At 39.5% G+C, this 12787-nt stretch overlaps 1 protein-coding gene across 1 annotated transcript in view; it reads right to left on the reverse strand.

Moving 5' to 3' along the window:
* Positions 1–1960: 1960 nt before the first annotated feature.
* The window catches only part of MCM6 (minichromosome maintenance complex component 6), a 35869-nt gene continuing 25042 nt past the window's right edge, over positions 1961–12787 (reverse strand). Inside the window, exons 14-17 of the mRNA XM_007964854.3 lie at positions 9790–9925; positions 8015–8170; positions 6326–6465; positions 1961–2465 (exon numbers count right to left, since the gene is read on the reverse strand). Of these exons, the coding sequence (XP_007963045.1) occupies positions 2349–2465; positions 6326–6465; positions 8015–8170; positions 9790–9925 (549 nt within the window). The 3' untranslated portion in view covers positions 1961–2348. The remainder of the gene's footprint in view (positions 2466–6325; positions 6466–8014; positions 8171–9789; positions 9926–12787) is intronic.

Consider the following 12787-nt stretch of genomic DNA (forward strand, 5'->3'; position numbering starts at 1 on the left):
ATTTATGGGGTACATGCGTTATTTTGTGTGCACAGAATGTGTAATGATCAAGTCAGAATATTTCGGGTACCTATCACCTTGAATATTTTTCATTTCTGTGTGCTGGAAACATTTCAAGTTCTCTCTTCCAGTTACTTTGAAATATACAACACATTGTTGCTAACTAGTCACCCCATTATGCTATCAAACATTAGCATAGCATCTGCTATTAAATATCTAACTATATGTGCGTACTCACCTTTTATCTTTAAATCTCTAATGCATCTTGAATTTTAACTTGGGTATGCTGTGTGGCAGGCTAATTTCTAACACTGAATAGGCTACCCTTCCTCTAATATTTGAAATGTCACCTTATCAAATGAAAAACCTATCATGTGCATAGATGTTTCTGGACTTTTTACTGTTGCGACTGATTTATCTGTTCACTTGCCAGTCGTTACTGATCTTAATTTCTACACTTGCGCAGTACTTTTTGCTTTCAGATAGGGCAAAGCTTCTTTTATCATCCTTTTCCCCAGAATCATCTTGACTGTATTTGCACATTTTCTTTCCCATGTGTCCTAGAGATACTTCAATTTCAAAACATCTAGGTCTACCTCAATTTTGTCTGTGGGTATCTCACAGTGTAGCTGTACCACAGCTTATTTAATAATTTCCTTATTGATGGGTGTCTGTTGGGATTTGGTTAAAAATGTATTAATACATCAGTTGACAATTTATGGCATTCAAATCTTTCCATTCTATGTCTATCCACTTATCTTAAATATTTGTCTAATTTTCTTCACAAAGGTCTCATATAAGATCCATTATCCATTAACCACCTCATCTCCCTGACAAGTACCACATGGAGAAACTGAATGTGTGGAAACATAAGGACACATACTCAGATGTGGAAAAAGGGGATATGCAGTAATTATCTCACCTTGTTCTGGAGCCCCCACTCTCATTAAGGGCAGGACTGGGAGTGGACGCATCTGCCAAAAATGAATGTATCTTTCCTGGACGTAAAATTTCCTTTAGTAAATAGTCAAATTAAAGTTCAAGTTCCAGTCATATTGTTTCAAGATCTCTGCACCCCATTTTCCTTATGAAATCAGTGCAGGGAGATGCTCTTCCTAATACAAGTGGGAGAGGGCTCTTTCTTGCTGTCTCCTAAATTTTCACTACAATGTCCCGCCTGGTGTTTGTACTATGCTAGTACCCCTATCACTCCCCCAACAGGAAGTCTGAGATCCTGCGCCCCAGAGCTTCCTCATTGCAGTGTCAAGGGTCCTCACACCCCCATTAAAAACATGCTTGACAGCTTATACCCTGCATCTGCTATGTAAATTCTCTATCCATTTCCAGGCCCCCTCATCTCACCCCATCCTTTTCAAGTCAGCAGAAAGTGAAGTTACTATTTATAAGCTCACCATATAGAACATGGAACTACTACATTTCCCTAATTGGCCCTGCAGGTCCCAGATATGCCATCTGTTGTTAAAAGCTGCAACACAGGAACTGCTCCATCTCATGAACATACTGATCATAGCTAAGTCTCAGGAACTGTTAGTATCATAAATGGTAATAACGTTTCCTGGAAGACCATAAAATTTGAGGATAGCTTATAATATAGCAAATGACCTACTTCCTCTAAAAAATCAATTTGAAAACAATCCTGAGAAATTACCCTTAGGACACAGAAGTAAAGAAATTAAAGAGTAATTTAAAAAAGTACAATAAACTTTTAATTTTTATAAACTTAAAAAAAAAAAAAGGGAATTAACCTTGGAAAGTCATCTCCAAGGCCTCTAGCTTTCATATGAATTCTCTAATGACTCCTTCTCATAGAAACCTAATCCATAATGCCACAGTTCTACCTACCCCTTCACTCCAGATTAAGCAAAAAGGGAAAGACTCACATTCACAAGTAGATGGAAGCAATAATCAGGGTACAGTAGAAGGAAATCCAATGGACAACTTCAGAACAAGTTATTTTATTTTGAAGAATAAAAGCAGTAGCTGGCAATTGAAAAAAAGTTATTTGCTCAATAAGACAGCACATACCTTCAAAGTAGTGGGCCTTTTCTTACACATGAAAACAAAGGTTATTGGTTATAGAGACCACACATTATTTGGTTCCAACTTCACTGGGACAGGAAACACACCAAAGTGCTGAAGCCTGTGTTGGTATAAAATCTGTGATGAATGTGACACACAGGACCATCAACTCAATTCTTGTTTCTGAAAACAAATCTTGAAGCATCACTTCCAGAAACATTTCTGTCCCTAGCAGAGTTCCAGCCAGGCTCCAGGCCACAAGGTGGTGTGCCACAGTTCCTCAGCTCTGTTCAGTTACTTTCACTATCTCAATCTTCGAGCAAGTAGTTAGGGTTAACTACCAAGTAGGGGTCTTCTTCATAGCTCTCACTTCCCTCTGTGGAGCCTTTCAATCCAGCCTGGGTGAGCTCAATGAGAACATGATCCTGTGAAACACAAATATTTGTCCTCAGGTTTCAAGCAGTATTATACCAATGTCCAGATATAAGACTTGACCCTTCTTCTGAGTGTTTGCTATCAACATTTTCTTTCATTTCCCAACTAGAAACTCTTAGGAAAAGGACCACACTTCAAAAATCACTATCAGTGCTCTGCTAAACCCTATTCCTAGTAGGATGCTGACCTTTTCATACCATAAACCCCTTGTGGAAAATTAAGAAATACTTAAATATATTACATCAAATGCTTGTAAATATAACTTCAAAAAAGGAAGCAATGATTGAATTTTAAGGTTAAACAATTCTGCAAAATCTTCTAATTAACTGGAAGTCTGTTTCATACTTAATATCGTTCAGCAATTTTTAATTACTGACCACTGAACTTTTTCATATACCACCATTTCATAGAGTTAGAAGAACAATCTATGAAGAAAATTCATCTGAAAATTTTTCACTCTGAACTAATAAAAAAAAGGTAGAACATGCCATCTAGCTTAAAATCTTGATGACAGATTTTAAGCCCATGATATAATTATAGGTCAGTCAAAAATGTCCACAAATGAGAAGAGCTCCTAGCCAAGCCTATAGAAAGGAACTCAGCAAATTGTGATTTGATCCTAAGAAGTTTGGCAAAGCTCCACAGTATAAAGGCTGATGCCACTAAGGGGGACTGGACACTTTTTAAAAAATTGCCCTTTCAAATATATTCCTTAGGTTGGACTGGACACTTCCAAGCACTCACTCTATGTGTTAACATACCTTCACAGGAAGCATATCTGATCAGCACAGTATAAGCTCTCTAGTTTTCTGTAGTAAATTAGTTCAGGTGGTAAGCCAAATTTTAAAAGGTAATCCAGGCCAGGCGCAGCAGCTCATGCCTGTAATCCCAGCACTTTGGGAGGCTGAGGCAGGTGGATCACCTGAGGTCAGGAGTTTGAGACCAGCCTGGCCTACATGGCGAAACACCATCTCTACTAAAAATAAAAAAATTAGCTGGGTGTGGTGGCGGGCGCCTGTAACCCCAGCTACTCTGGAGGCTGAGATAAGAGAATCACTTGAGACCAGGCGCGGTGGCTCAAGCCTGTAATCCCAGCACTTCGGGAGGCCGAGACGGGCAGATCACGAGGTCAGGAGATCGAGACCATCCTGGCTAACACAGTGAAACCCCCGTCTCTACTAAAAAGTACAAAAAAAAAAAAAAAACTAGCCAGACGAGATGGCAGGCGCCTGTAGTCCCAGCTACTCGGGAGGCTGAGGCAGGAGAATGGTGTAAACCCAGAAGGCGGAGTTTGCAGTGAGCTGAGATCCGGCCACTGCACTCCAGCCTGGGCGACAGAGCGAGACTCCGTTTCAAAAAAAGAGAGTCACTTGAACCCAGAAGGCGGAGGTTGCGGCAAGCTGAGATCATGCTACTGCATTCCAGTCTGGGCAACAGAGCAAGACTTTGTCTCAAATAAATAAGTAAGTAAGTAAGTAAGTAATTCAAGTTTAGATCAGTTAGCTTCACAATGTGTTCCAAAGTCCTGAAGTAGATTCCCTGCCTGGGTCGTTTTACTTTACGCTGATCCCAAGGAGCACATAGACATGTCCCGCCACTAGAAAAGCAACTCTAGACCCTGATCTGAGTAGCTTTTCTTACATCTCCCTACTCCCCAATAATCACACACTGATCTACCTTCACAGTAAGACGGTTTTTCAGAAGACACAACTCCAATACATGACCTCTGTAATATTTACATAGTGAGCACTGTGAATTGGCACAACAGTTAAATCTCTGCCACATAATAGGAAAATTTAATCATTCAACATATATTTGATCCTGCTATGTGCCAGGCACCACTGTAGCTCCTGGGGCAAAGTCTCTACCCTCATAGAGCTTATATTCTATAAGAGAGACAAACTAACCACTTAAATAAAGAATATACTGCTGGGCCATGTTAAACATTATGAAGAAATACAAGGCAGGGTGCCAGCAAAAGCAGAAGGCTATTATTTTGGCAGGCTAGCAAGAAAGGCTTCTTTGAAGAGGTAACATTTGAGCAGACACTGGAGAGGAGGAGGGTATCTAGGGAAAAAGACAAAGGGTGAGTGCAAAGGCCCTCATATTTGGTGTGTCTAGGGAACAAGGCCAGTGTCACTGGGGTGGAATGGGCAAGGGGAAGAGTGCTGTGAAATGAGGTGAATGAGGGGACAGGGGTTACATTATATATAGTTCTGCAGGCCATGACAAGGAGGCTGAATTTCATTGTTATATGAGAGAAGCACTGGAAGGGAGGGCAGTAAAATAATCTGATTTATATTTTAAAAAGACTTATCTGGCTGCTGAGCAAGACGCCAATACAAAAAAAGGACAATTATGAGGCTCCTGCGAAAGTCCATGCCTGGTGGCTTGGGTAGGCTAGTGAAGGCAGTGAAAAGAGAACAGAAAATATACACACACAGAAGGTAGGGGTCAGAGGATTTGCTGCTGAAGAGGAGTTGTGAGAGGAGAGTGGAATCAAGGAGTCAAAGACAATTTCAAAGTGTTTGGCCTATAGCAATTGAGTAAGAACAACTCTGTTTTTGAACACATTAAGCACGAGATGCCTGTTAAACGCTCTCAGTAGGCAACCAGCTCTACACATCTGGAGTTTACAGGAGTGGTGAGAGCTGGTGACATAAATGTGGAAGTCATCAGTAGATGGGTAAATTCATAAAACCAAATGAGATCACTTAGGTAATGAATGCAAGCAATCTGTGAGTAAAGTAAGAAGAGAAAGATTCAGGCCAGGCACGGTGGCTCACACCTCTAATCCCAGCAGTTTGGGAGGCCAAGGTGGGTGTATCGCCTGAGGTTAGGAGTTCTAGATCAGCCTGGCCAACATGGCAAAACCCTGTCTCTACTGAAAAAAAAACAAAAACAAAAATTAGCTGGGCATGGTGGCAGGCTCCTGTAATCCTAGCTACTTGGGAGGATGAGACAGGAGAATCACTTGAACCCGGGAGGTGGAGGCTGCTGTGAGCTGTGCCATTGCACTCCAGTCTGGGCAACAAGAGCGAAACTCCGTCTCAAAAAAAAAGATAGATTCAGGGAAAGAGACTAAGAGAGAATAACCAGTGAGAAAGAAGCCCCAGGAGGATATAGTGACTCAGAACCAAGTTAAGAAGACAGTATTTCTAGGAGTGATCAACTGTGACAAAGCTGTGGACAGGCTGAGTACTGCGAATGGCCAGCTGACAGGAGTGGAGAGAAGGCATGCAATGGTCCTGTGAGAGAGTGAGGCAAAGAGCTGACCAGGGAAAAGGAATTGCACTGGGCAGTGCTGTCATGAGGTTAATGAGACAATAAGAACTATCCACTTGAGACTTCTGGTCATCAATTTAAATAAGACTGGGCTCACAATTGTATGCTTTTCTCCAGATAATTTCAGCTGCTCAGAAAAGGATACAAGAAAAAAAAGTTATATTTAACCAAGTTTGAGGTTTCACCAAACAAGCAAGACAGAAGATTTACTATTGGGTTGGGTAAGGTGGGAACTAAAAATGTGAGGAAAATGAAACAGGGAGCAGGTGACAGCAGTACGACCAAGGGCAAATAGGAGGGTGGGAAACAGAAGCTTAAAACACCTAACTAGTAAGACCGCAATCCCACCTTCTGAGACTTAACCTAAATTCTGCTTGTTTCAGCAGAGGAAATAAGTCATTTACCTGCTGTTAATTCTCCCTTATTTTACAACTCATACTTCTGACTATACTCCAATGATTCAAAACAAACAAAGGTCAAAAAAAATTTCACTAGTGAACCTGCAGATACAGGGCATGAACTTCCTCCCTCCCTGATACCAGAACAAGCGCACTTCTGCACCTACATAGTGTGTGAGTCGATGAATAACTTTCTCTATGATTCTTTTTTTATTTATAAGTTCTTCTTCAGAGTCTATCTCTGATTCGATTTCCTTCAAGTACCAGTTAACAAGTTCGCTCCTCTTTAATGCTGACTCGTCCTCTTCTGCAACAAAAAAAACACATTTAAATTAACCTAGCAAATTGTACTGTCAGTCCTCGGTTAAATTTCTGCCACATATACAACAAGATAATGTACAGATTAGATAAACATCAAGCTGTCCGAAAGTACATCTGCTGACATAAGGTCCGCAATGTTCTAGCGTAAGCCTGAAATAACAAGTCATATCACTTGTATTAAAGCATGCCTTCCTTTATCCATAAGGAGAGAAACCTAATAAAATAGATTATAAGAAATACGTTTCTTAAAGCTATTAAGATTTCAAAGTATGAAGGTCTTTTCTTCATCTTCTTATGCTTTACCACCTCTGAGAATCTTTGCCAACAGAAACTAAAACCATAAATTAGGAATGAAGCAATAGCAAGCAAAAATTCTGAAATATAACAACTTTTCCTCTGTAGAAAGGGTAAGGCTTTATGGAACTGGAGTTTAAGTAAAATTTATGAGTATTCACTCAAAATAAAAAATTACCGTTTATTTTAGCAAGGTTCATCTTACTAACTGAACTGCCTGCTTCTTTTAACAAGTCCAACGTCTACCAGACTTTTAGAAAGTCCTGGTAGAACTGTCAACACATAGGAAATGTTTGGACCTGGATAACATAACTATCATAAAACTCAACTTCTGCTATGTTTAAAACTTAGCTGTATGAGGGAGAAAGAGAATAATGACATATAACATGAATCAAGAACACCTTGAGTTCCCAAATCATTTTGTGCAAGATGGGAATGAGGACAAAAGCTGAGGTGTCCTAGTGGCCACTTTGTTGCCTTCTCTCTTACTGGTCTAAAGTTCCCAAGGGAACAAGAGCAGAAACGACAATCTCTTGTTCTCTTCTTTCATAGCAGAGCAAATACTGTGATGACAAAATATTCCAGGAAGCCGGCACAAGCCATCCTTGGGGCTTTTAATCAAGAATTATCTGATGCTTAACTATCAAGTAGAAGTTTAGGTTCAACATCTTGAATTCATAATTTTTCCTTCCGCTTTGTAGTTAACCATAGAGTGATGAAACTTTGAATAGCATGGTAAAGCAGTTAAGGGTAGGAAGCGTACTAGTGTCCAGATGCCACACTTTACTAATAACTAGATGAGGATTTTACTCCTCCATTTCTAGTCTACAATGGCCTTTTGATAGTACAGATTTCTGGGTTCAATTAATTACTGTTAAAATATACCCTAAGGGTCCAGCTGTTTTAAAACAGGACCATTGTAAGGGAATAGTAATTTTGCATTTGTAAAAACATTTGTATGTGCTGCTTCATATGTTATTGGGTCCCAAAATTATTAAAATAGGCTTAGAATGTTAAAAAGAAGGACCTATAAACCTCTGCCTGACAATAAGCTTGTGAAGAAATGTTCAGGCTGGCAGGTATGCTGATACTCCACAAATTTACTTTGCTAAAGTGAGTTTATCTAACAACTTATCCTTTCTTCCAACAGAACAACACGAAGTTTGGCAATCACAAGTGGCCTATGTGAACAGAGCTTACAGAAGTGACCGAGCATGTAAGCAGTACCAGGTAAGCCTCACCTTCTTCCACCTTTCTGAGGTGAAGCACAATAAGGTTAGAGATTCGGCAGTACTCAGAGAAGCCCAGCCTTAAGGAGGCTTTGGGAGCAGACTCTTGATTTATGTCTTCACTGTAGCCGTTGATCCCATTCACAGGAGCAGGACTGTCAGCATGACCTAAGTGAAAAATTGACCACCTGAATCTTATTTTTGTGCCCCTAACATCTCCTTGTCAAGCATTTACAAATATACTACTTATATTTAATACTGATTTTTTTCACTTTTAAAAATTATTATTATTTTGTTTGTTTTAGAGACAGGGTCTTGCTATGTTGCCCAGGCTGGTCTCGAACTACTGGGTTCAAGTGATCCTCCTGCCTTGGTCTCCCAAAGTGCTGGGATTACAGGCGTGGGCCACCACACCCAGCCTTAATACTAATTTTAAAACAAGCATACATTCCCACATGATCTCCTCTGCCAAAAAATAAAAATGAAAAATGAAATAAACTGGCTAGTTGCAGTGGCTCACGCCAAGGTGGGCAGATCACCTGAGGTCAGGAGTTTGAGACCAGCCTGGCCAACATGGTGAAATCCTGTCTATACTAAAAATACAAAAATTTGCTGGGCATGGTGGTGGGTGCCTGTAATCCCAGCTATTCAGAAGGCTGAGGCAGGAGAATAGATTGAACACGGGAGGCAAAGGTTGCAATGAGATGAGACTGCACCATTGTACTCCAGCCTGGGCAACAAAAGCAAAACTCCGTCTCAAAAAAAATAAATAAATAAAAAAAAAATAAACCAAGCATACAGTTATACAGAGTATATAATAATTTTCAAATAAATTAGAAGCAAATGTATAAACTCTACTAGTAAAGACAAAAACTAACGGGAGGAATGTGAGGGATCAGAGATATAAAGATTTCACAATCTGAAAGTCCACTTGCAGTATTATATACAAAATAAAAAATTCTACCAGCCTGGGCAATATGGCGAGATCCTGTTTCTACAAAAAATTAGCCAGGAGTGGTGGCATGGGCATATAGTCCCAGCTATTAGAGGGGCTGAGGGAGAAGGACTGCTTGAGCCCAGGAAGTTAAGGCTGCAGTGCCACGAGTGTGCCAAGGCATTCCAGCCTGGGTGACAGAATGAGACTCCATCTCAAAATAAATAAAATTTCTAGTATTTTTCTGTTCTAATGTGATTTAAACAATGTTTTAAATTCAGAAGCAAAACAACAATACAAATTAGGGTAAAACCCAGGGGATTTATGTCTATTATCACCATTTTGGTGCCTTTTATTTTAGTCTCTCAAATACATATATATATTTTGAGACAGAGTCTCGCTCTGTCACCCAGGCTGGAGTGCAGTGGTGCGGTCTCAGCTCACTGCAACCTCCGCCTCCCGGGTTCAAGAGATTCTCCTGCCTCAACCTCCCGAGTAGCTGGGACTACAGGCAGCCTCTACTACGCCCAGCTAATTTTTGTATTTTTAGTAGAGACGGGGTTTCACCATATTGGCCAGGGTGTTCTCAAACTCCTGACCCTGTGATCCACCTGCCTCAGCCTCCCAAAGTGCTGGGATTATAGGTGAGAGCCACCGTACCGGCCAAGTATATATATATCAACTATTTAATTTCATTTTAACTTATAAACAGTTAATAGAATTCAGTATCTGCTTTTTCCTTTTTGCTACCATAGACTTCATTAACCATCAGCAGGTGCACTTCTACCACATGACATCTCAGAAAATGTTTTGGTCCCTAACTCCAAAACAGTTATATGAACAAGTATCTCACCATTGATGCCACCAGCACCCTCATCTACCTCCATCTGGATCTCTTCCTCTTGATCTAGATTGACATCAGGTGTTTCCACACGGATGATTGATTTATTCAGTAACCGGAAAGCTTCCTTCACATGTTTAGGTTGGACCTAAACCAATAACAATGAAGTAATTCAGTTACTTTTCTTGATATACCAAACAGATTTTCTCCCAATGAAATCACAGTAGTATGTATTTTGGTTTTCTCACAAACACATACACTCTCAGTGTTGCTTTGATTTTCTCACAAACACCCTCTCTCATTCTCTCTTACATACACAGAGACAGCACTAGAAATTCACCAGAATGGCTAAAATGACTGACAATATCAAGTGTTGACAAGAAGGTAGAACAACTCTCATTTACAGCAGGTGAAAACAGAAATTGACACAACTGTTTGGCAGAAAAACATGCATTAACCTATGATCCAACAATTCCACTCCTAAGTATGTACTTGTAGAAATACGAACATATACACATATCATATGAACCCAAAGACATATACATCCCATAAGAACTAGGCCAGGCATCGTGGCTCACGTCTATAATCCCAGCACTTTGGGAGGCAGAGGCAGGCAGATCACCTGAGGTTGGAAGTTAGAGAACAAGCCTGACCAACATGAAGAAACCCCATCTCTACTAAAAATACAAAAAATTAGCTGGGCATGGTGGCGCATGCCTGTAATCCCAGCTAATTGGGAGGTTGAGACAGAAGAATCACTTGAACCTGGGAGGCAGAGGTTGCACTGAGACGAGATTGCGTCACTGCACTTCAGCCTGGGCGACAGAGTGAGACTCCATCTCAAAAACAAAACAAAAACCAAAAAAACAACCAGCAATGAAACCGGACAGAAAATGAAATGGAAAAAAAGGCTACTTCCAGTACAAATAAAAATGATAAAATATCAAGAAATAAATTCAATAAGAAATGTCAAAAAACACATGAAGAAAAGTTTAAAACACTACTGAGTGAAACAAAAGACTTAAGTGGAAAGGTATTTGTGGTATTTGTGGTAATCAGAACTGTTCACAAATGTTTGCTCTTCTCATTCTGGGCACCTGGTAGGAAGGCATTTCTCTATCCACTTGAACTTAGGGGTGGCCATGTTAATTTCTCTGGAGAATGAAATGTGAGTATGTGCCATTTCTGGATAGAAGGTGGAGAAAGCACGTGGCTCACCACCTTCTCTTCCCTGCTTTCTGTCATCATAAAAGCGTATGTCAAGATCAAGCCTTTATATCAGCCTGAATCTCTGAGTAACTTGACAAGATGAGTCCCCTGATGACCTAATGGATGTGTAGCAAAGCAAAAAAATTGTTTTATGCAGCTGAGATTTTATAGTAGTACAACCTAACCTATTCTAAGTGCTATCCTATTGAATAGGAAAAATCATAAAGATGTTTTCAATTCTTCAAGTTAATATAAATTGAATGTTATACTGATAAAAAATACCAGGTTTTTCTTTAAAACAGAGCAGGCTGATTTCTAAGTTCCTAACAGCTGAAAGAAAACAATGCGCTGGAATTAGCCCTATATTTAAACTACAAAGCCCCATAGATTAAAACATCATGGTACCAATGTAAGAGGAGCTGATAAGACTCAATGAAACAGAATAGAAAGTCCAAAAGGAAATCCTAACACACACAAGAATATATAATTAAGGCATGCTGAACCAGTGTCAAAAAGATGGATTGTTCAATAAATGGTGATGGAACAACAGAAAACTAGCTAGGAAAATAATGGGAGATTTTTTTATAATCTTAGAGAAAGGCCTTTCTAACAAAATAGTTTTTTTAATGGATAAAGATTATGAACATATAAAGAGACAGAAATAGCTCTTAAATATATTCAAAGATACTAAATTTCATTCAGAATATATGTTTGTGTGTATAATTTATGTGCATATATTTTAATATCATGTGAATTTGCTATCTATTTAAAGACTAATTTTTAAAAATAGAACAAAATAAAAATAAATTAGAGACTGCCCTAAGACACATATCAGTTTCATGAAACTCATTTCAGGACCTATCACAATGAAAAAAAAAGTACAAATGTTAGCATGCTTTTAGAATGACCTTGTCCCAGGGTATCTGGCCTATCCAAATTCTGCACACCCTTCAGTAACTGGGTTTAAATGTCGGCCCCTCCCTAAGTCCTCCTCCTCCTAAAGTAATTCATCTCAATACTCTGCTTGTGATGCTCTATTATATTCTCCCTCTCATTGGTTTTTTTTTTTCCTTTCCAACCTTTATTTTAGGTTCGGGGGTACACACCCAGGTTTGTTACACAGGTAAACTGTGTGTCATGGGGATTTGGTATATAGATTATTTGATCACCCACTCTCTCTCATTTTTTACATGCTTAACTAAATACATGTCTCCTTCCCACCAGATTAGAAGCAATGGAAGGTAGGGGCTCTCATTCATTTTTTGTCCCCTACAGGTGTTCCCTAAATATTAGGCGAATCAAAGAATATTAAATAACTTAGTGTGAAAGTACTTCGTCAACAGTAAAGTACCATATCAAAGAATTTGAAAATTTAGGGGAAAAACGTCAAAAAATTAACCTGTGGGATAAAAGTAGTGATTAAAGTCAGAACAGTGGTTACTTCAGGGGAAGAGGGCTAAGACTGAAAAGAGGCAGGGGGAACTTTCTGAAATTATGGAAATGTTTTGGAACTTGAGCTGGGTATTCATAAGGATGTATGTGAAAAACCTCATCATACTGTAAAAAAAAAAAAAAGCCAAACCCCCTTTTCAAAGAAAACCTTACACCAAACCTATTAATAAAACTAGGAAAAAGCAGGGCTGCTTTGGTTGAAGCGAAGATGGGACGCTTGATTGCCCTTTCGTACTACTCCCCTTTTACCCCATTAATACCCACTGACCTATCCTCGTGGAACGCAGGGCTCAAAGAACAATCTAAAAATCAAACATTATACAAATGCAACCTAAGGAGGAGAGTTCCT

Source organism: Chlorocebus sabaeus, chromosome 10, assembly GCF_047675955.1.
Source record: "Chlorocebus sabaeus isolate Y175 chromosome 10, mChlSab1.0.hap1, whole genome shotgun sequence".
Lineage (NCBI taxonomy): Eukaryota > Metazoa > Chordata > Mammalia > Primates > Cercopithecidae > Chlorocebus > Chlorocebus sabaeus.